Source organism: Mytilus galloprovincialis, chromosome 6, assembly GCF_965363235.1.
Source record: "Mytilus galloprovincialis chromosome 6, xbMytGall1.hap1.1, whole genome shotgun sequence".
Taxonomy (NCBI): Eukaryota; Metazoa; Mollusca; class Bivalvia; order Mytilida; family Mytilidae; genus Mytilus; species Mytilus galloprovincialis.
In genome coordinates this window covers 73,898,907-73,924,601 of record NC_134843.1, presented here as the reverse complement: position 1 = coordinate 73,924,601, position 25,695 = coordinate 73,898,907, and the positions used below count along the sequence as shown (strand labels likewise).

The window sequence follows — 25,695 nt, the reverse complement described above, 5'->3', positions numbered from 1 at the left end:
TAACGTTATGACGTATTTCTGAACAGTTTAACCTAAACGCAATAAAAAAAAATTGCGGATTTTTTTCTTCAGTAATTATAGAAAAAATGAATGGAAATTATTTATAGGTAAAGCAATGTTTATCTTTCAGATACAAATAGATAATTGTTGTGAACAACGGATGTTCGTCAATGCAAAATTATCAACGCGTAGCTCTGAAATCCTTTAAATGTTTAAGATATTACAAAATCTGTAATGTGTCTTATAAGGTTCTTCAAATTCAAGTAGATTTCAAATTTTGATCCAGTAAATGAAACGGAAAAATGACACTTCTCTTTTGTATAGTATTAGGTAAATATATGCTACAGGGAATTTTTTATAATTTATATTCGTTTTACACTTCTTCTATAAAAGCATGCAAAACAAACCATTAATCAACTTGTTTGCTATGTTTGTTTGGATGTTTGTAAACAACAGGTCTGTTTACTATATACTGGAATTTGATTGGACAATAAACATTAACTTCAACTCATGTCAGTTTTTATTGTCTAATCAAATCCCAGTATATATTGAAACTCCACCTACCTATTGTTTACAAACATGCAAGCAAACAGAGCAAGTAAGTCGATCAAACTTTTGTTTTGCATGCTTTAATAGAATAGCTGTAATCTCAATATTCATATTTCATATTTCATTCAATGCACGTATAACACTTTTAATTGTTGATATACTTGGGGTTTATTCGACAACATTCGATCAAAATTTAATTTCCATTCTCCCCATGGTTGATAAGCCAAACTATTGATTTTGTCCTTTTTTAAGGGCTTATCCTTATTGAATTTAGCTTGGGATTTGTTATTTTTGAACTATTTTATGATATTTTAATCTTTTATTGTTTGTATCTTTACATGCAATGTATGGTTTTTTTTCCTCGATATTTTGCGAGTTAAGTGTTTTATGAACTATTATTTTTTACTATTTTTGGTATTCAGTGTCCAAGTTCCTGCATATATAAGAGTTCTGTAAGACTTAAAAAAAAAGAATTAATATTTGCTTTTTTAAATTAAAATGAATACAGTATTCTATTTGTAACTGGTGCATTGTTAAACGATTATATTAAAATTACAGTATTCTATTTGTAACTGGTGTATTGTTAAACGATTATATTACAAATACATACCATTAATTGAATTCCGCATAGTGTTTTTATTAGAAATAAAAATAAATGTTTTCAAAACATGTTATCTGATAATTGATTTTTTGATAGTTGATTTTTCAATTGCTCTCCGCTAGACCATCTATCATGTATGAGACCCATCTATTTATATTTTGATAAAGCAACACAGCTTGAGATTCTCTTTGAAATTAAAAAAAATCTCGAATCATGTAAGACGTTCGTTAAACAACTCCTCACCTTATTATACATATCTACACCAGCAGACACTTTTTTTCAAAAATTACGGAGTCAAGGGCCTTTCAAATAATTTTTTTCTGTTTTATTGACAAATAAACTTTCAACTTTCCAATTAGTGTTTCCTTCGTTTATAAGTTTAAGATTCAATGAATCACCGTCACAACTTCAACAAATATGACAGTTATGTAAGTAGACAGCAAAATCAACTATCAATATACTAATAATAAGATAACTCGAGTTGTGAATACGCGTTACATTGGATAATCAATGAACAACCCCTCGCTATAAATTTTATATATGCTTTTCCATTGACTAACCGTTAGAATTATTAGAATTGGTCGGGATGTTCCGTCGATGTTTTGATTGTTAGAAAGACTGTAAACGCTCCTCTGTTTTTTGAAGCGAAGGTTTAAGTGATTCGGTGTCTGTTCATTTGTCCCTTCGTTCCAATTTCATATTCGCCTCTGCCCCTAAATTGCTTACGTGATTCACATTTTTCAGAAAGGTTTGCAGAATGCAATTCACAAGATGTATCTTTGGACTTTTGTACCTCATATTTTACATGCTTTACTTCTTCATTCAAATAAATTTTGGTTTTTACTCTAGAATGGCATGAAAATAAACTTTATGTTATTGTTATCGAATAGATCTCAAAGTCCACCATTCATATAATTTGACCTATACCAAGTCAGGAATATGACAGTTGTTATTCATTCCTTTGATGTGTTTGGGCTTTTGATTTTGCCATTTAATAAGGGACTTTCCGTTCTGAATTTTCATCGGAGTTCAGTTTTTTGTGATTTTACTTTTGAACTGTTAGCCTTTCATTTCTTGTTGATGTTAAAGATGGTGATTGTAGGTTTTTTTTTTATCTTTCCTTGAATGAGTTATTTCTGGAATCACACAATATTAGATTTTCCTTTATCATGAGTTAGCACCTATAATGTCAAATCCTAAAACAGTAAGTTTTGCTATTTTTCTAGAATCTCTGAATGGTCCATTTTGTACAAATTCATTAAAGGTTTAATAGAATTTACATTTTGACATTGAACCTCTAGCAATATATATTGTTAATGGGTAATAAAATCTTTTAGATATGCTCTCCGTGTGCACGTTAAGTTGTTGCTGGAATAACCTTCTAAATGTGTCTTTCGATTAAAAAGTTTGGTATATATAAATGACATTCTTGTTTTACAACTTCTAATTTCTTCTTATTTTTCACTAAGTTGATGTGTTCTTGTTTCTTATTCATACGACCATTCAAAGCAGTAGTATATATGTGCCGTCATACTTTTGAGACTTAAAGAGTCACTAGCTACGAGATATATAAAAAATCTATAGTATGATTTTTTTGTTCAATCATTAATGAAAGTAAAACAGTGAACTAATAATTCCCTTTTAGCAGCTAAAATGGTTCAATTTTGTCAAATTAAGCTAATAAAAATTGATAATGACTTATTCACTTGCAAGTGAATAACTCGACCTCATTAAACCTGTATCCATGTGAACTCCAATTTAACCCCGTAAGAGATAGAATAACGCATGCATTGTCCGTGTACGGTTATTTAAAAGGAAAAGAATGTCAACATTGATAGTGAAACAAAGGTAAATAATTTGATTGACTGATTCGATCCACAAAAAAAATTATTATGTAGGAATGAACAACGATAAACATAAATTTCAAATCTATAATACAAAATTTAGTAGACCTATAAAAATCCAACTACAACAGTTGCTTAATCTATTTGTATCTATGTTTGTGTTTACATCGCTTATATGGTCAAAGAAGGTCAACTCAAAATTTAATGAGATGGCGTCATTGCTAAAATTCTCACGAAACGAAGCTCAATCTTATTGATCATGAGCTCATGGCCATTAGATTGATTATTTTATACTTTAGATAGTTTGGAAATATGTTTTACATTGTTATAAATAAAATATGAGAATTTGAGTCAAATTGGTGAACATGAATTTGACAGCTAGTTCCCCTTTAAAAAAAGATAATTTGATAAACACAATTTAAAACATTAAAACAAATATACGTGCCTGTAAGTAAAACTATTGACTGATAACGCATTACTGAATGTGTTTTCCAAAGTCGAAGACGAAGATTGTTTGTTTTATGTGTTAGATATTTGTTTTTTGTTCATTTTTTTATATAAATAAGGCCGTTAGTTTTCTCGTTTGAATTGTTTTATATTGTCTTATCGGGCCTGTTATAGCCGACTATGCGGTATGGACTTTGTTCATTGTTGAAGGTCGTACGGTGACCTATAGTTGTTAATGTCTGTGTCATTTTGGTCTCTTGTGAACAGTTGTCTCATTGGCAATCATACCACGTAAATTATATATGGTAAACGATAATTACCACGTAAACATGTGGTTACTTTATTTTTTTTTGAACTGGTGAGTAAAATGTTATGTCAATAATCATGTAAATCAGTCCAAATGAGTAAAAATATAACTTAGAAACCTTATGGAATTTACACATAGTGTTATGACTTTACGCATATGATCCAAATACTCATATGGTTTGAAAAATATATACTACATAGGTTAGGTTACAACACCAGAGAGAATGTTAATTACACGTTTGCAGAGAAAGAGGCAGAACTCCACATTTTTGTTGTTTATAGAACTATTTAAGACCTTAATTTAACGTTTAGCATACTTAAAGACCTGAATAAATATTCACAATCAAAATAGTGTTTTTCTTGTTATTGCTCCCCAACAACTGAACATCAAATCAAATTGTTCTTGTTCATTCATTACCTTTGATATGAACAAGCTTAAACTTGTAGTGGTAAGAGACGTGTCGCTCCTGATGGAGGTATTAATCGTGACTTTGAGACAAAAGTTTCACAAAATACCGAACTTCAAGTTAAATTCAAAACGAAATATTCCATATCAAGCTCAAACACATCAAACAAATGAAAGAAAAAAAAACTCTCATAAAATGTAAATACAATAAAGTGGTGTCTCTTTTGTTTTGGCTTTTTATGCATCTAAAAAAATAACAAATAATAGAAAAACATGAACATGTAGACCAAAAGGAAATGCTTATATATGTTATAATTTCTAAAAAACTGACAAAATTATGAAAACTTTAATGAATGAACTATAAAATGAGGTCAAGGTTATATATTCCCTGCTAGACAGACATGTTTACCTTGAAATTGTCCCATACACCAAATATAATTTAATAACCTTTGTATAACACATCACAAAATTAGACCAAACCACAAAACCTTAACATTGTTCAATAAACCATTAAAGTGAGGTCGACGTCAATTGAAACATGCTAGACGGAAAAAATTTAGTGGCTCTATAGCTTGTACTATCTGAGAATAGATCAAATCCTTTTAGTAAAAATTGTCCAATCAACAACGAAAATGAAGACAAGGTCAGATGAAACATGACAGTCGAACAACCATTCCAATACAAAAATATACCTGAAAGTAAAATGACACTTTAAATATGATATTCAACCAATGTTTAATATTCCATTTAAGAAAAGATAATACTTAAGCACAGTATCGTTCATTGTTTTCTTTTGGTATTATATCTGTATAACAGAGTTAAGTGGTTTTCTAAATTATTGTTTGTACCCTGTATATTTTTTGATTACACCGATGGGAAAAAACAAATAGGAATGCTCATAAAATGAAATTGTCAAAAAAAAAAAAAAAATTACGTTAAAAATCAACAACTCATCAATCAATACATCGGTATCCACTTTTATTTATTGGAAATAGTACATACGGTACTTTCAAATGTTAAAGTTCACTGGTACATGACGATAGAGAGTAATGGATGAACTACAGACAAAAGTATTTAGCAGTGTGTATATCTATAACAGACACTTAAATGTACTTAAACGTCACTTTACTATTTTCTGCTTCTTTAATCATAACTGACACACGGAGATCAAGTTACAAGATATCTATCTTTTCTATATAGTATGCATAGCGACACTTAAACGGTTGTAATGTTAAGCAAGTCTTCTTTGACATTTTACATTAATTATTTTGTCTTGAACTTCAATGAAGGTACACTATTTGTCAAAAGGCAGCCAATCTTTACTCTAATTCACAGTTTCATAGTTTTCTGTGTGGACCTTGATGTTTCATATCATCAATCATATGACGTATTGCTGAACAAGTAAACTAGTCATAACATGGTAAAATTGCAATACATAAAGATTTTGGTTATTTCGAAAATGAAATCGACTTTCTTTGGAAGCAAAGTAATGTTATGTGTATCAAATCCTAATAAATTTATGTTTTGTAAAGATATCATTTAAAGCAAAATGTAACAATCATATGTATATTTTTTTTATTATTATTATCAAAACTGTATCAATAATGCGTAACCCTGAATTACATTTTAAATATGAAGACGTTTGTGAAGTTTTTTATTCACTTTTTGTTTTTATTTCAAGCAGATATAGATCCAGTGAGTGAAATAGATACAGGGAAAATTTATCTCTTTTATTATATATTCTAGACCTATACTAAAATATGCTGCAGGGGATTTGTTTAAAGTTTATATTCGCTTTTATCCCAATCTTCATATCTAAAAGTCATTAAACGCACACATAAAGCTTTCAACTTCTGAACAACTACTTCTGGCCACTTTAGGTTTGCAATTTGTATATCATTAATTCGACAATCTTCGGTCAACTTTAACGGTTAGTGTCCAAGGTCCCGCATCTATACTATTAAACGAGAAGACCTCATTTTTGGTGTCGCTTCTCTTCTTTCCAGAATAAATTAATCAACACGCCTCTGTGTCCTATAGGTACAGTGCATAGTTGCATTTGTCATCCATTCATATGATTATTCAGATTGAGTTATTTTAGGAGAAAAACGAGAAAAAAGGCATCCGGATATTGTCCCGTCATTGTACGAAATTTTAAGTCAGATTAGACTTCCGGTTTGCGTTTTTCTGTATACTTTGAACATACATATATACTACGAATAAAGTGTATTTTCAGAATTTTATCTGCTATCATTTTCAAGTTTACTATCCACGGCGGTCACAGAGTTTATTAAATAGAGAGGGTCTGTATACTATATCAATGATCACCATGGATCGATTAGTAATCTTAGAATTGAAAGTAAATACGCTTTATTTATATAGTAATGAATGTTCATAATATACAGATAAGCGCTAAAATTATTCATGTGAACTTTTGATACTTTTTCTGAAATTCTCCACTCATTAAATCTTTTACAAAATTCATTGATTACATAAAAAAAAGAAGATGTGGTATGATTGCCATGTTAAGACAACTCTCCCCAAGAGACCAACATGACACAGATATTAACAACTATAGGTCACCGTACGGCCTTCAACAAAGAGCAAAGCCCATACCGCATACTCAGCTTCAAAAGGCCCGAAATGACAATGTAAAACAATGCAAACGAGAAAACTAGCGGCCTTATTTATGTACAAAAAATGAACGAAAAACAAATATGTAACACATCATAAACAAACGACAACCACTGAATTACAGGCTCCTTACTTAAATAAATGTTCATAACATACTAAATGTATGTTCATATTGAAATTGATAGAAAACCAAAAATTGGGAACTTTGGAAATAAAGGTGGAGGGTAAAAAACATTTTCCTGTCCCCAATAACCTATGACTTATGATACTTTTGCTGAAATTCTCCAGTCATTCTGTATTTTACAAAATTCTTCCAACAACACTTTACATACTTTAAACTACGCTCTGAATGCCCGCGATTTCGCGGGTGTGTTCTAGAAAGTAAATACACTTTGTTAGTGAATGTTCATATAAATATACAGATAAGCGCTAAAATTATCCATGTGCACTTTTGATACCTTTTCTGAAATTCTCCAGTCATTAAATCTTTTACAAAATTCATTGATTACAAAAAAAGAAGATGTGGTATGATTGTCAGTACGCTCTGAATGCCCGCGATTTCGCGGGTGTGTTCTAGTATATAATAAAAATAGATTGCACTTCATACATGTCAACATTACCTTCAAATTCATCCGACTATAACCCATTTAATGATGGATGCTTCTATGGGATATGTCCGCCGATTGTCAAGTAAAGGGAATATTTTGACGGGATTTGATTTAGCTAATGCGGATATTGTTAAGGACGAGACGGTAGGACAATCAAATTTATTATAATGAAACAATTATTCCATGCTTTTGATAACAAATTAAGATTGCATTCGTTCTGTAATCTTTGTATTGTTTAATGGTGATATGCCCATTATATACCAATATATGACATCCTCACTTTAAAAGAAGAAGTCGTATCGATAATATTTGTGAATTTGACTGATTTTCTAATAGCTTATTCAACATTAGGGAGAATTTTGTAAAATATAGCAGTATACCGGTAAATGATCTAACTGTTTTACAAAAAATAAAACCATACTATAAATTAACACTTTTAAATGTTCACTAAGAAAATGGGAAAAGACACTTCTTAAAAAAAATAGTCATATATGTATATGAACAGTGTTCCTGATTACACACAGAAAAGAGATTCGGAAACATTGGGGTTATAGAGTGCTGTTTTCCGTTTTTTGGGAACATATGTTTTTCAAACTTGCACCTGTGATTTTAAGGTACTTATTCAATCGACAAACAAAATAAATCGCATTATTATCAATCAAAGAACTTTAGATTGTTTATTTCTCTACGCTTTACGCTGCAAAGAGATTTAGTGGTATGAGTGGCAAATTTTCTAAGTATTTTTAGTTTTTAATATCAGAAAGGCTATTTTCTAACAATCAAACATGTATCCACTAGATCAAAATTGAAGAAAAGCTTGATCCGAAAATTATTACTTTGCTTATTCAAAAACATTTTGTGTGAAAACAAAACCAACTAAAATACAGAACTATGTGACACATGGAATCATTTTTATATGTTACGATACACACATGGTTTAATATGGAATTTTTGTAAAACCCCTGAAATTAAAACCACAAAACAGATTAGTTATTTTATCAATGAAATAATTAAAATAATTTTACAGATTCTCTGATTTAATTCAGAGAGTAATCAGAATTTGTTAAATAATCAATTTATTTGATAATAGTTTTAAAGGTAAAGAAAAAAGCTGCTAAAAAAGTAAAATAACAAAAAAAACTTAACTCCAAGGAAAATTCAAAACATTAAAGTCCTTTATCAAATGACAAAATCAAATTATAAAACACATCAAACGAATAGTCAACAACTGTCATATTCTTGACTAGATACAAGCATTTTCAAGAGAATGGTGGATTGAACCTGGTTTTATAGCGATAAACCTCTCACTTGTATGAGAAGAGAACACTGACCAAGTTTTGAGGTTAGTTTGTCCTATTTGATTATTTGATGCAGACGCTACATAAACCAGGTGAACTTTATGATTAAGATGGTGTTTGAAAACATTCCGGTAATTAGCATTTATGGTAGACTTTTTATCTCCCGATATTATAAGCAGGCCATTAGTTTGGATGTGGTCGTTTACATTTAATAACTGTTCATCAGATTTTTAAAGGATTTAAACACTGACTTTTTTCTGTCCCTAGGCATATATGACTGTAGCCAAGCTCTTCAACGTTCAGTATGGGTTCTGCTCATTGCAAACGGTCGAATGGATACCTAACCATATTAAATTCATATTTTGCTGATTTGGCAAAAATTCTCATTATTGATTAATAACATTCTAAAAGGTATATTCAAATTACTAAAAGTTCAAATGAAACAAATAACAATGCATAGACCTATTACATAGAACCAGCATTTTGTACGTATTTAATACAACAAGACACATTTTCTAACCCTTGGGATGACATCTGAACACTGTATTTTGGTCTTTTAACCCAATATAAACATAAATATGAATAAACAGACAAGCACGTGCTTTTGTATAATGGCGATTTTCTAGGTTTGTTGGTCTCGTGTTATAGATAAAAAAATAGATGTATAACATTGTTTTACCTGCCTAAGAATGATTATTTTTGTGAGCCAGATCTCTCAAAGAAATCGTTATTCCTGGTGTCACTCTTGTTTTATATTCCAATGTTGACATCAAATGAATTGAATTATTAACTTGCAAGCCAAAAATACATTCCCGGTGCTTTGAGCTTATTATGACGACATTGGACCTAAATTGCTGATAATTGCTTAATTTTATTTTTATATTCCTCTTTTATCATTTATTGAAACCAAAATAAAATCTTATTTCGACTTGATGTCTCAATCGTAGCTGATACCTCTCTCCAAATGTTGAAGTGGAAATGATCCCTTCGTTAATATTACAGACATATTCACAAATTGGTTGATCGTTATCGGAAATCTATTTCACAATTTACAACGGATATGTGCTATTTGTCATAACTACAATTCCGTCCCCTTTTCCCTAAATGTGGCCTACCGAATAAGACATATCACCGATGGGAAACACTACGGGTTCCACATATGGAGCAAAATCTGCTTACCCTTCCGGAACATATCAGATCACCCTTAGTTTTTGTTGGGTTCGTGTTGCTCAGTCTTCAGTTTTCTATATTGTGTTTTTGTACTTTTTTGTCGTTTTTTTTTTTAGTCATGACGTTTTCAGTTTATTTTCGACTTTTGAGTTTAATGCACATTTAATATCTTTCGCCTCTATTTACGAAGGATGTATTCTTCGAAGATCGACAAAACATAAGCCGATCCCGAACACGTAACATAACGGTATAATTAATTCACGGACGTGATCCGGCTTAACGATACTAATATTAAACGGAAGTCCTAAACTGTTCAAATGAATATATATATACTTTGCATATACAGTCAAAGTACTGAGCATATGTTGGCTAATCTATCCAATGGAGAATAAATACATTTTCGGAAAGAATGGGGTATGTAACAAAAAATTAAAAAAAGCAGTAAGAAAATGAATAATATTTGTAAGCATGTAATACGCCATCTGAAAATCTCTTATTAGTAGAGATAACAATACAATATATTAAATACCATTTATAAGGAGATAGAAATACACTAAATATTAACGATCTTGTCTATGTAGATCGAATGAAAAGTGAATTTGTGATTTAACATGAATAAACATGTATGCTGTCTAGAGGTCATGAGTACGTTATTGATGAACTTCTACGATGAACGGGTTAAGCACGTATTGTTAAAAGTTTCCTTTACGAGCATCAAGTAAATTATTCTCCTTGTGATGTCAAACATTCCTCTCTCACCGTCGTATCGAAAAGTTTGCACAAAAATACTGAACTCAAAATTCAAAAGTCCTTAATCAAATGACAAAATCAAAAGCTCAAACACACCAAACGAATGGATAACAACTGTCATATTCCTGCCTTTGTACAGGCATTTCCTTAAGTAGAAAATGGTGGATTAAACCTGGTTTTATAGGTAGCCAAACATTTCACTTGTATGACAGTCGAATAAAATTCCATTATATTGATAACGAAGTTTTAACAAAACAGACAGACATAAAAGGTATAAAAGATGTGCATCTTCCGACGATGTTTATGAATGGTTTAAAACTTCGATTAGTACCGATTACTAAGTTGTATGTATATTGATATTGTAAAATATCAGCTGTGAGTCACAATCTTAAGCTTTTTGGTAAGTGAGCGCAGCGAACGTGTTCAAAAAATATTTAATTGTGTCGAGCTTTTAGTTCGATTACTTCGATCACTCTGTGACAAAGGCCCCTATACAGCATTTGAACTATGAAGATAGTTGTCTCATTGGTAAACATATTACAGCCATACTTTTAACTAAAGAAGCTTTAAATTTTAAAATAACGATAAACTAGATAGAATTACACAGATATTCAATTAATTATCTCATTTTAAAGAATATTCGTAATCTTCGGGAGCCAGCTTTAAGTACTTAACCAGCTGCTGTGACATCATCCTTGAGCCGTCTTTCACTCAACTGCAGATCTCATTCAGCAATTTGTTTAGGAATTTATGAAGTCAAATCTTGAGCAATTCCCTCTATATTTAAGCAACTGAGTATACCTTCAAGCGGCGTTTACATTATTTTAAAATAAAGAAAGATCACCCCTTTTGCTTTTTTGAGAGGTAAAACCAGCATGTGTTCAAAACCCAAGACAATTGCAAGGTGTTTAAAGAGTTGACAGACATTTCAGCTGAAGGACACTTCCGGGTGCGGAAATTTATCGCTGCATTGAAGACATGTTGGTGACCTTCTGCTGTTGTCTGCTCTATGGTCGGCTTGTTGTCTCTTTGACACATTCCTCCCCATTTCCATTCTCAATTTTATTCCAGCTTCTTTACGTTAAATGATGGTATGTTATTTGCATATTTGTGGTTGAAGTACAAAAAAAGAAAAGTTACAAAAGTACCGAACTGCGACGAAAATTCAAAACCAAAAGTCCCTTAACAAATAGCTAAATAGACAATCTCAACTTCATCCAACAATAGAAAATAACGTCAGTTATATTACTGACTTAGTACAGGCATTTCTGTTTGTAGAAAATGGTGGTTTAAATCTTGTTTTATAGCTAGCTAAACCTCTCACTTGTATGACAGTTGCATAAGATTCCATTATATTGGCAACCATGAGTTAGCAAATCAAAGAGACATAATAGGTAAAAATGTCAAAAATAGGGGTACAGCAGTAAACGATATGATTATTTTCTTTTCTTATAAATTACTAAACATCTTGACAACTTGTGAAATAAAATTTTCATTGAGGTCGCAAACTACATTAAAATTAATAAAATAATCCCCTTGGAAAATATGAGCTTGATTTCATAGTGAAAGAAATCTTTCTGCAATAACTAGTACTATATATTTGCATTTATATTTGATAAAGTGTCGAAAAATACACAAATGTCTGCAAAATATAGTGATCCCTAATCCGCCAATCTGGACCGACGGAATTATCGAACCTAGTTATGACTGATAAATTGCGTATAATACGGAAGATTTTACTAAATTACAACCAAAGAGGGTAGAAAGATACCAGAGGGACAGTCAAACTCATAAATCGAAAATAAACTGACAACACCATGGCTAAAAATGAAAAAGACAAACAGACAAATAATAGTTTTGGGGCCCTTTATAGCTTGTTGTTCGGTGTGAGCCAAGGCTCCGTGTTGAAGGCCGTACATTGACCTATAATGGTTTACTTTTTTAAAATTGTTATTTGGATGGAGAATTGTCTCATTGGCACTCACATCACATCTTCCTATATCTAAATAATAGTAAACATAACAAATCATAGAAAACTAAAGACTAAGAAACACGAACCCTACTAAAAACTGGGACAAACTGCCTGCTAAAAGTGAATACATTACAAAATTCCCTTCTTGTAAATATTAGAAATAAACACAATATTGTCACTATCGCGGGTAACCATTGTGCGGCCTGTACATATTTATTTACCTATATATATGATTAACTTTCTTCTCAAAAAAGATTGTGATGTTTGTTATCCTTGAACTATCTCAAGTACAGCACATTAACGTCTATGACATTAGTAACAATGACCTGACGAGATACTATTAGGATATGTATCTGTTTTATAAACATTTATTTTTCGTTACATATCGGGTGATGTAATGTATGAATAGAAAATATCTTGGTGTGTTTGCTTGTTGGTTACTATGTTGTTGGCGAAGTGATATTTTTACATTTTAACAAAAGTAAAACGTTGTATTATATAAAACTATCTAATTGGAATGTACTCATGTTAAAGGCGATTTCATTTAGGTAAATCTGAAGTATTTGGACAAAACCTGTTATACGCCGTTCACACATTGCCGGTTATGACTAACGTTTGAAATGAAATAGCGTTGCGACTAGAAAAGTAAAAATATACGGATTACATTTCTAAAAATTAAACATCTGAGAATACCTACTCATTGTCTTAACGCATGCGTATTTGTTTCAAAAAATGCTATCTGATATTGTTGCATGACAAGGGGTAAAAACTTTATATCAATAAGAAGATGTGGTATGATTGGAAACAAGGAAAATATTCACCAGATTCGCAAAACTAGATCCCCGTTAAACTTCAACAACGAGCAAAATCGACACCGATAAGATAAATCAAAGGCCATGACAAAATGTGTAACATTTTTAAAATAATACCCTTGTTCAATAATTCATCTGGTTTGTTTATAAAAAATTGACAGTTAACAGAAAGTTTTGTACAAACATTTACAACAGAAATATCATGATATATATTTTATTTTTCGATACGATCTTAAAATCTGTAAGTTTAGATATAACTCTCGTGTTATCAAACGTCAACTCGGCAGCTAAGAAAATATACAAGCAGTAATGTAGACGAACTGGGCCATTCAATTATACTTCAATAACATGGCTAATAATATTTGCCATTTATTGACCTATTAGAAACTAAAGCTTTATCACCGGCCCTGTATTGATATTTTTTCATTTTTTTTTTATTTTTACCTTTTAATAGTTGTCTTAAAAAATAATGCCTTTACATGTCAGATTACTGAACTCAAACATTTCAGAGAATCGCATTAACTAAGCAAAATCATACCCATATGATATTTTGTATGGTAAAGACAAATGTGAGCCAATAATTACCAGAAATACTCTCAGGACCTATTGAACTTAACAACATCTTTTTGCCTGATTAATTGTTGATATCAGCTATCGACTAATGAAGGTCAACCGATTATCAGGTCTCATGTTCCACAGCTGGTATCTGGATTTTACTTCCTGGTTAAGTGTTGGATCATCATCAGAGATACCAGATACTTTGTCATTGAAAAAACCTTTAATTATAATGCCCCAATGTTTGTAACACTAAGTTTATATTTAAAAACAATGTCATTGTCCTTTGACTGTTGACCATGTCGTTATCAAAATAATGAGATAAATAAACATTACAAATAAAACTAAAAGGTCTTTAATATTTACTTGTATTGTAACTAAGATATGTGGTATTCGTAACTTTCATCGTCCTTGGTTTTTAATCCTTGACCCATTGATATAAATATCTGATATGAGAGATTTGGTCTGTTACCAGTGCACCACGAAAAAAGTACCATAAAAAACTTTAAAGTAACACTGCAACACTCAAGATGTCATCGGTGAGTCTTGGTCTACTCGTTTTTAAGTGTAACAATACAATTAAGGACAACTGTACGAAAATAGCATTTGACATTTTATGTCATTTATAGCTTGCTATTAAGTATTGGTTTTGCTCTTGTACACAGTTACAGTTGCCAACGTTTATGTTATTTGGTCTTTGGAGAGTTAATTTATTGGCATTCATACATTTTTTAAATTCTAATAAAGGTTATTTTCGCATATTTTAATTCATATACAGTATAGAAAAGACAACCCTTTATATTGCGGCAACAGATCATACTTTAGAAAAGGACAATAATTATATATTATCAATTTCAGTTTAAGAAGATAAATTATTTTTTTCTGCAATCAAATTCTGAAATTTGCCTTCATTTTTTATCAATAATTCATAATGTTGAAAAGTTCCCTTTTAAACATTTTTCAACACATTAATTTGTTGGGTTTTCTGTTCGGTTATTTAATATGGTTGTATTTGGCGTGGCTCGGTATTTACATATCCCGTCATTCTGTTATTGTCCTATGGACTTTTTGTATTCTTGTCTTTTATTTTTGCTACTGTACTTTGTCAATAGAGTATCTATTTCTCTTTTAATTATTATAGTGATAAAGATTATATCACAGTGTTGACTGCTAAACACCAATATTGTACAACTTTACCTATACAGTCTGTTTGTTTTGTTTATACAATGTTGTCAACATAGTGGAACTATATGCGACTTTCATACAAATGAGTTGTTAGCTGCCTATACAACAAGGTTTAAGCCACAAATCGTACATAAGAAAATACCCGTACCAAGTCGGAAGTATGACAGACAGTTGTATTCATCCATTCGTTTAATCTGTTTAGGGTTTTGATTTTGACATTTAGTGTACAGATATTTCATTAATTAAATTTAGGTTAAATAATGTACACAATAAAGCATTTACATAATAATACAATTGATCAATTAACAAGAATTGGAAACAAGATGTTAAAGTCCTATGCATGCATTTAACATACACTTAGTCTTCTGTGCACGATTTTATCATTTGTTACATATTTATATCGTATAATCGTCCAATGAATATTTCACTCGGTCATTGTTGTTAATGTTGATGGTCGTGTTTTGAAACCGAAGTTGATCGATTGTGATATTTGTAAACAATCAACAAAGAAGCATGGATATTCAGGTAAGAACGTGTAAAACATGTACAACAAGATACACTTTATTTCGATGACGGAGTGATGTTTACGTTTGTTGACTCTGTCTGGGTTTGATTTACCCCTTTGCACTTGCGTACTGCGATCACCGGATGTTTACAAGATAGGTCACGTTGAGGTAACTGCAAACACGAAAAACATATTGGCAAGTTGTTTGTCTGGGAGCCAACAGTTGAAAAAATGTTAATTTCTTCTTAATTTGGACAATCAAAAAAAATTAATGTACCTAAGCTTTGTAATAAAAACTAGCCATTTAGTTATAAAAAACATATGGCTTTGTTTCATTTTTTTCGATTTGAAGTTTCATATGACCTACCTTATAATAATCTATTTCCTAATTCAAATAAGAACATTTCATATTATAATACTCAAGGAGTAGAATGTATAAAGTTAAACAATGTTACACTAGATGGAAAACAAACAAAACATATAGTTAGGTTTGTAAAATAAACACAACATATACTTTTTTTGACATGTGATAAAAGACTTTCTGTTTGAATTTAACTAAGGATTGCGTTGTTTTATTATTTTACTTTGCATATACACTATACTAGTAGTACAATTGTTAAAAAAAAATCGTTAATACTGTATTTTAGTTTTTATAGTTAATCGTGTTATCATAAAAAAGTGATGCAAGTGATTTTATATGATGTCCTATCTTATTAGTGTTAATTGATCCCAAAGTAATTTCTGATATTTAAATATCAGAATGTAATATTCACAATAAGATAATCATTAAACGAAATAGATGCAATTACAATCTTAAAGTGACAATAGCTGTCAAATTCATGTTCACCGAATTCACTCAAATTATCATATTTCATAAACATTTATCCATATAATAAAAAGTCTAAAGTAAATCAATTAAAAGCTTATGGGCTCGACAATATGTAACTTACTTTCGAGTGTATTTCAGTCTAGATGCCATCTAATTAACTTTCAAATTGACCTCAAAAGACCACCGATTGTCATATAAGCGATATAAACATTAATATAGATATAGATAGGACTGTTTAATTTCATATTATAGATCAAACATATATGTTAATCATCGTTTTTACCTGCAAAGGAATTATATTTTGTGGATCGAATCAGTCAATCAAATGATTTACCTTTGTTTCACTTTCAATGTTGACATTTTCCCCTTTAAATAACTCTTTAAATCAACATCAATGAAAAAGTTGGGTTTGGGGGTATGAATGCAAATGCCAAACTATGAACAAATAGAACAGTGACAGAACTTAATAAGTGAATAAAATTCCAATGAGAAAGAAAAGATATCAATAAGTGGAATCATGTACAATTGGATTAAATTTTCTTCTTGAAGGGTATCCACATTCGCATAAAAAAGAAGGATGCCCCTTTACAAAAGAAAAGCCCCCAGGAAGCAGTCAATATACAACCATTATCAAAAGACCAAGAAGCTGCGACCAACAAAGAGGTTGAAACAGAGGAAGATCATTGGAAACTATTGTACAGAATTAGTGATACACCATCGATTTTAATGACAATATTGTTCGCTTTCCAGGTATGTTTAAGAAATACGCATGTCCATATTTGATCCTTTCGGTCAGGAATTTGACAGTTGTTATCCTTAGTTTGATATGTTTCAGTTTCTGATTTTGCAAATTGATAAGGGACTTTCAGTTTTGATTTCCCACGGAGTTCAGTATTTTTTTGAATTTTATTTTTCATTGCATTGTGCTTTTTCTTCTAGGTTTGAACGTTTCTTGTGTGATACTTTTCGAAATCCCTATGTCACATAACTTCATATATCATTAAAAGCATTAAACGGCAAGGAAAGAAAACCGCCGAAAAAAAACCCACAAAAAGTTTAAATAAAAAGCACACAAAACACTACATAGAAAACTAAAGATAAGGCAATACGAATCCCACCGAGAGCCGAATCAAACCAAGGTAATTTGCAAGCATAATCAATTTTGTATCTTTTACCAGCATCCTTGCTGTTGCTTATAAGTGAAATCTAGTTAGACTACGGATTGCAAAAGGCAGAATAATTTATTTAAAAAGCGTTGAACATACACGATATTCGCTGTAAAAGAACAGATTTGTTTTCAAAAGTTTGTTTTATTAAGGGCATATCCAACAGTTTATTTTTGACGGTGAGAATTTTTTCCCGTAAAGATATTTCATTCTTCAATTGACAGAGAATAAAATTTTGCCAAAAAATATATTTGTTGTCGATTTCGTTTTTGCAAAAAATACTGCTGAAAATTGGACATTTTTGCAATTTTGAAGAAGCAAACGTTTTTTATTTAAAAAAAATAAATATGATTTTTTAATCAATATATACTTATATAATGGGGCTCAAATTGAAGCAAAATAGTTCAAGATGGTTAGAAAAATCTAACTTTACCATTTAAAGAATTAATTCTTACTCAAATAAAGCCAAAAACGTCATGGTTATCCCCAAAAACGGCAAGAAATGTACATTTGAAATGCACATTTTAGATTTTTTTAAATATTTCTAACGGTGTCAATTTGACCAAAGTAAGATATGTTATTCTTTGAAAAAAATGGAACGTCATAACGTTTTGAAAAATATTTGTCACCATACTCGTTTTTGAGAAAAATCCAGTAATATAATATTGTTTACTCTATCCCTTCCGTTAGCCTCACAAATTGCGCCAAAAATTAAGACGTTTCGGGACGTAACGTTATATTCCCCCGCTAATTTTTCAAAGGCAGTGCGACGTTGTTGCATACTGTGACTTTGTTGGATAGTTGTCTCGATAGCACTCATATCGCATCTTCTTATTTATAATGGACCAGTATCTGTACGAGATAATAATTCAGTTAGCTTTACTATTGTGTTCGTCAAAATTGTGAAACATGCAAACAATTAATCCGAATAATTCAGTCGTTTTATTCCGCTGATCTAAGATTACAAGTAGGAGAGATCGATTACGGGGAGGGACTGAATTATTCTGGTTAGCAAACCATGGAATTACAAACTATTAAAATAGTCCCCGTCTCTGGTATACGGTATTTCATCCCCTTTTTAAAACAAACGAATTACACGTTAGAAATCCATTTCTGTGTGTCGGTCTATAGTACAAAGCAGGGTTAATTTTCATATTATATTTACATTTGATGTTTTTGTTCTGATTTATCCATTTTATATGCCACTTGACGTCCGTCATCCATAATCATTATTTATTTTACCGTTACTTTACAAAGAAGTGTTTTTCTTACACTGATTTATATTACACTGTCTATATAATTTCACATATCGAAATCAATAAAGAGCATGTGAAATTTTGCAACCAAACACTTGTCTAAAATCTCTCCGACTCTATATTATATATTCATGTTGCAGTTTTGTTTTTTTCTTTCTTTACAGGCTTCTAGCTATAAAAAAATCTGTATGTTGACTCTTAGTGTTTTGAATTATATGTGTCGTTGGGTTGCTGTCGTATTAATGTAAACCTTTAAAATCTTTGATTGGGTATAGAAATATTCACATCTCTGGACTGCTCCCGTCCAACAGTTACGTGTATATATCTCAGATGTATAAATTTGCAGCCTCGTTTAGTCGAAATAAAAATGTCGTAATATCAGACGCATAGAGTAAGGAGAGTTTCGCGCTATCTATACGTTAAAATACCATCTAAATAAATGGTTGAAGCGATATACGAACTTCGATTAAAATCTATAAACAACAACAAAGGTCACATGAATCTTCAAATAAGTTGCATCTGTTGCGCCTTTTGCAGTTGTAGATGAAAAAAATACTTTGATCAACAAAACAGTTCAGTAAGACATTAACTTGGAGAATAAACGAAACGGCCGAAAAATGTTGAATGTTATTATAAATTGTGGCCGTTTTTTTCGTGTTTTTGCTTTTATGACATATTTACAATATATAAGTATATGAAATTGACACGGTAATTTTTTCACAGAAAACGAGCCTGACTGCCGTGGTATAACGCTTCAATATATGAGTTATTGCATATATACACAATGGAAATTGTTTTCTGTTCTACTGCCCTCTACATAGTTTGGCTGCATACAATGTAACCACTGATGTTACTGTAGACATTGATTATTCAAACAAATGAATTCAAAGAGAAAGATGCGGAAAGAAATTCAAAAATTTTCGTTTAGAAATAAGATATAAAATAAAAATAAAATACCAAAACTGGAGTACTGTTTGAGACATTTATCAGTTGAGAACTAATGATTATGCATCACTATATGAAACTGATAAATTGATTGCTCCCGTGCTCCAGTGGCAAATATCTCACGCATATTTACGACGAGGCGAGAATGGATCTGAGGTAAATGGTTGATAAATGTACATTATCAAGATATAAGGAGTGTACTAGCGGTAAAATGTATGCCGTTCTAGATAAAGTTAAATAATGATCAAAATATTGACTTAAGCTATTAGCCCCCCACCCCCCAATTTCGAATTATGGTATTTCGATGGCTGTTTTTTTTTCCAATCCTGTTATGGACCCGCTGACTTAAGAGGGCGTGTCTAATTAGTCAAGACCTACACTGGTTTTTTGTTTGTTAAATTATATTTATTCCCTCATACATAAGTAAACACCAACATCGTCAGATATTTTCCACAAGTTTGTATGTCAGTGTATATATTACAATGTTTTCCTAGTTCAATGTTTTTTTATTACTGTCATCTTTTGTTTTACATTGTTTTCATTTCATTTTTCTCAAGAAACCATTTTTTTTCATCTTTCTCAAGTAAAACCAAACTTTGAGTTTTTTTTTTATCCTGAATGACAATCTCTCGGAAAAGTTTGGGAAAGAACTAATTACAATTTGTGTTGCATTCTAATAATAAATCATTACGTAATTCTTTTCTACTGTATTGAAATAAAATATTTCATAAACGGAAACTTAAGTGAGTATTATAGTCTAGTAATGATTAAGATAATGGTAGTTCTTTTATAATAGACAAAAAGGACAAAGATATCTTTTAAGTTTTGAGTTCTAGTTCTGTTAATATTCTGTATGAGTTTTTTGCCGATTCCCGCTGTGCCCTTTCCTTTAAGGAAAGAAACCACCCTTTCCAGACGGCCATTATGACGTCGTTGAAACACCGTGAAATTACGGGGAACAATAGACGACGGTTACGTTTGTTATTACCTCCCCTGAAACTGTTGGATATGCCCTTAAATGTGCTATTTTAAAGGCAAGGTTCTGTTTTTAATGTGATCACAAATATTTTAGCCAATTTATTTTTCGCTTCAATTTAAATATGTAAATATGAATAAAAGAAGATGTTTAGTAAATATCAACGAGGCAGGCATCAAAAGATACAAATTATTAAAATAGAAATCTAGAGGTCATCGTACGACCTTTATTAATTCTCATGCGCGCAAACCACCTCAATATTTAATCACAAATGAGGATAAATTCGTTTTCCAGCAGATTAAACAAAATCTCAACAGAACAAAACCTGAATTTGCAACAATTTACGATATTCCTTATTTTAAAATGCATATGAATCAGCTGCAGAATAATTAGCTTCACATAACCATATAAGAGTATAGATTTTGTATGAATGCCAATAAGAAAATGATCCATCAGATACTAAATGACATGAATTAATCAACACGAGGTCATCCTACCACTTTAAGCAGTGAGCATACCGTGTAGTAAGCTCTAAAAGGGGTGATCAAATGAGAAACAATTCAATGAAAAAATATGTGCCATGTATTTTAAAACAATAAAGGATAAAAAGTTGTGACAGACAGCAACCAACGCCAATTAAGGGCTCATAGTTTCTATAATTTTCTTTCATTCTATCTATCTTAAAATAAAATTAAAATGTTGTTTTAATCATCTGATATTGTGTTATAAGCAAACTTTGATGGGTCTGCCGTTCTGTGTTATGTCAGCAATAATGGTCGCTCAAGCTGTATGTGGGGACGATGACAACGATCTCAAAACACGGATGCTCTCAACAACTGTGTTTCTGTCTGCCATTACAACGTTTTTGCAAGCAACTTTTGGCGTTAGGTGAGTAAATATTTGTTGTTTTCAAAACTTTATTATTTGGAAAAATGTTTAAATGAATATTAAGCAAAATAGTTTAAGATGAATTTGAACTATATTTAAATGGAAAAGGAAGCGTGAAATACGCAATGACTTATCAAATACATCGTAAAAAGATTTTCATTTTCTTAGAAATTTCAAGTACACCGTTAAAGGAAACAAAGGTATTTCAGAATAAGCTAACTCTTCGTCAATTTATTGAAAACCAAAAATATCGAATTCAAAATTCAATGAAGTCTCATATAGATTTTAGTAACATGATTTAAGATACATCCTATTCTGGTAAAATCTATTACTCAATATGCAATTGAAGAATAGGAATAAGTAAGAACAGTGCATTGAGACACAGAATGATGGAGTCTTGCAGAACGTTATGTCATGTACATAATAGCCATGTTTGAAAACATCAGATGATATAAACATAAAACATCTCTGCTGTCTGTCTATTCCTAAATCAACAGCATATTTAAAGGGTAAAGACCTGTGATAAAAGAACAAAAAATAAGTCAAAACGAAAAAAACGATGATATATGAATTCTTGATAAAAGAAAACAAATTTCAAAATACACCGGAATTTTTTATTTTAATCAATATTTATCAGCATGAACTCTTTTACATGTAACCTGAACAGATGCGTCCCTTTTTAGTAAATTGTTATATTTAATTGGATGTCTGTTTTATAAAAAAAAACAGTATTTTAATTTCTAATCTTTGTCAGTGTTAAAAAAATCCCATATGTACATTAAGAAATACACATATACCTTTTAAGACTTCCAGTTTACCAAGGACCTACTGTAGCATATATACTTCCATTGTTAGTTTTGTCAGACTTACCGGAGTGGAAGTGTCCAGCAGTGGGTTATAAAGTAATCGTCAATGCAACTTCAGGTACGGATAATTTATTTTATGATGAATTTGTATATTTTGGAAGTTGCCATTCATGTGCATGTAATAAAAACATGTTATATTTTGCAAAATTCAGACCAACTTTTATATTGCATTTAATGTTTAAAAGATGCTTTAAAATAAATGTCTATGTTATGTAAACACTTGTAATCCACACCTGATCTTGATTTGGCGATACATCTATAATACTAAAATTACGAGGTCCAATTTGTCAGCCGTCATCACGTAAAAACGACGAATCAAAGAATTCAACTTTATATACAACTAATATAGTACAAAGGTGTAGATTAAAAATTACACTACTCCAGGACCTTTTGTTTTCCAAATATTTAATATTACCAATAATTGATAAGTTCCAGTTCGACGGGTTCAAACAGAAAGATTTGAAAGCAGAGAAAATTGTGTATCTTAGAATCGGCATGACTTTATCAGATGACAGTACTAATACTAAGATAAGGCTTGCGCATAGTTATATACTTTAATTCAGTCACGGACCCGCGATATCACGGGTGTGTTCTAGTAGTTATTTATTTTTGTAAAGAATGCCGTTCTGATGTATTTAAAGGAGAAAGAATGCGATCTGATAATGTCGTTCAAAACTTACATTATCAACTAAGTAAGCATTTTGTTTATCTTTTCTGAATAAAAAAAAGTCAAATAGTATACATAGTAGTACTAAAACTAATCATATGTAATAAAAACTTTCTTTTTATTAGGATTGAACTTTACAACGAATGAACTGGATGTGGTTGGCTACCGTGAAAATATTATCATGCCAAGACTCCGAGCCGTAAGTTTTAGCGCCAAAATAGAATTTGTTAAATAAGGTAAGCGTGAATTGCTATGTGCTGTAAACAGTAAAAAATAAAATTGTTAAACAATAGTTAAAAAGGTTTTTTTTTAAACATGAAAATGTTATGTGTCAAAAGTTGAACAGCGGTATAATAATGTCGCCTTTATTTATCAAATTACTTCAAACAAGAATCTATGACAATTCGAAAATTACAACTTTCCAATTGTTAACTTCCCATTTCTGAGCAAAATCATAACCTCTGATCCGGTGTATGGCGTTTATATATCCCAGTAAAAACGCAACGCGTTGATGACCTTTCACACTGTACGGAATTTGATAACAGATGTCGTGCTCTTTACACAAAAACTGCTCCATCAGAGCGTCACTTGTGAGTCGTGGGTAGACGAAGCGCGTCTTGTGTATGTAGTTTGAATACTGTTACTAGTGTTTATAGTGAGTTTTTTGTCTCTTGCGCGTCGATTTACGAGATTTAAACATCAGGTAAACTGCTGTCGACTAAGGTTTTTATTTTCACATCTTACATAACAATTGTGTTTGCTCTTATGTGAGAGTAAACACGGAGAGTTGTCTCATTGGCACTCATACCACATCTTTTTGTATCTGTAGCTGTTCGTTATACTTTAAAATATATAAATAATGTGATTTTGTTGATTTATTACTAAAATGTGTCAATATGATGATATGGTGTTTAAAATCAAAAATATGTTGCAATTAATACCACAACCAACTAGGAAAAAGTATCACGGATTCCGCAAAATAATGTAAGACAACGTAGACAGACAAACAGTTCTATACTTTTGAAAATTGTGACGGATACAATTAGACATTAAAAGATAAGAATTGAAGTCTAAAACTGAACATTTGCCGATTGCTTCCTAAACCCTGTTGCTGTTACAATTCACGAGCTTTCGTTTGCATGGCGGAGGGTGCATGCAATATAAGACACCAACCCTATCGATGCACTGGATCTAGTTCTGTTCTGAAATCACGCCCTTCTTTTGGGCTTATTCGCTTGTTTAATAAATGTGAAAAAGTAAAATCACAAAAATACTGAACTCCGAGGAAAATTCAAAACGGAAAGTCCCTAATCAAATGTTCAAATCAAATGATAAAACACATCAAACGAAAGGACAAAAAATTTCATATTCCTTGGTACAGGCATTTTCAAATGTAGAAAAATGGTGGATTGAACCTGGTTTTATAGCGCTAAATCTCTCACTTGTATGACAGTGGCATCAAATTTCATTATATTTTCAACGATGCGTGATACAGTTATTAATACCTTTAATTATACATATGTTCTAACAATCTATACCTGTTTTATCTGACTTTCCTACCTTTACTTTATTTTATATTATAGATGCAAGGTTGTTTGGTCATTGCTGGAGCAGTACACATGCTAATTGGATTAACTGGTTTTGTTGGTGTGTTATTAAAAGTAGTTGGACCACTTACGGTTGTCCCGACGCTACTTTTAATAGGAATCCAATTTGATGGAGTTATGAACACATTTTGTGATCCTAATTGGGGAATATCAGCAGGGTAGGTAAAACATTAAGTCTCTAGAAGGTTTTGTTAGACAATGTGGCATTCTGATTGTGAGAGGAATTGGAACAGCTAAGTAGAATATTCATACCACTCCAGAATATGTAAGACATTTTAAATTTTTTTCCTAAAACTTCTTAAGGCGAAGTGTACGTAATTAAACTACACAATGGATATTTTTGAAATTTTACATGTAGATTCTGCTTGTAAAAATAAATCGGAAAATAAAATAAAAAAAGGGGGTAACCGTTTTCGTTTTTGAGATACGAGCTGTTGAAGTTAACAGCATCATACACCAAAATTACAAAGGATATATAGGGAAAATCGTGAAATTCGGCAGGAATTGTTACATTTCCAAGATTTTCTATTATATTAGACAATCGATTTTTTTTTAAATTTATGAGACGATTCTAAAATGTCTGAGGAATCGATTGGTGCAAAGAAAGTCCTTAGCAACCGTGCTACTTTTCAAGCTATACCCTGTTAAAGTTGAATCTTGAGTGTAAAAAAACAAAAAACAACGACAACGTTATTGACGTCGCCGCAACAGTTACGACGTTTCATATAGACGTTAAGCACGTTATTGCGTCAATGCATTGAAATGCGACAGAGCAATTTGATAAATAGCTCTTCTATGAAATCTAAATAGTTCAGCTTTATGAAATTTATATCCATAGATTAACAAGGTACTG

General features: G+C 31.2%; 1 protein-coding gene across 2 annotated transcripts in view; it reads left to right on the top strand.

The window, feature by feature from the left end:
* The first annotated feature begins 7,379 nt into the window (after positions 1–7,379).
* The window catches only part of LOC143080296 (solute carrier family 23 member 1-like), a 32,053-nt gene continuing 13,737 nt past the window's right edge, over positions 7,380–25,695 (top strand). Inside the window, exons 1-6 of one of the 2 annotated variants that reach the window (XM_076256044.1) lie at positions 7,380–7,539; positions 17,021–17,221; positions 21,545–21,702; positions 22,508–22,626; positions 23,361–23,434; positions 24,819–25,000. In XM_076256044.1, the coding sequence (XP_076112159.1) occupies positions 7,438–7,539; positions 17,021–17,221; positions 21,545–21,702; positions 22,508–22,626; positions 23,361–23,434; positions 24,819–25,000 (836 nt within the window). In that variant the 5' untranslated portion in view covers positions 7,380–7,437. Of the gene's footprint in view, positions 7,540–10,173; positions 10,278–17,020; positions 17,222–21,544; positions 21,703–22,507; positions 22,627–23,360; positions 23,435–24,818; positions 25,001–25,695 lie in introns of those variants that run through there. The other variant, XM_076256045.1, reaches the window with a different exon arrangement.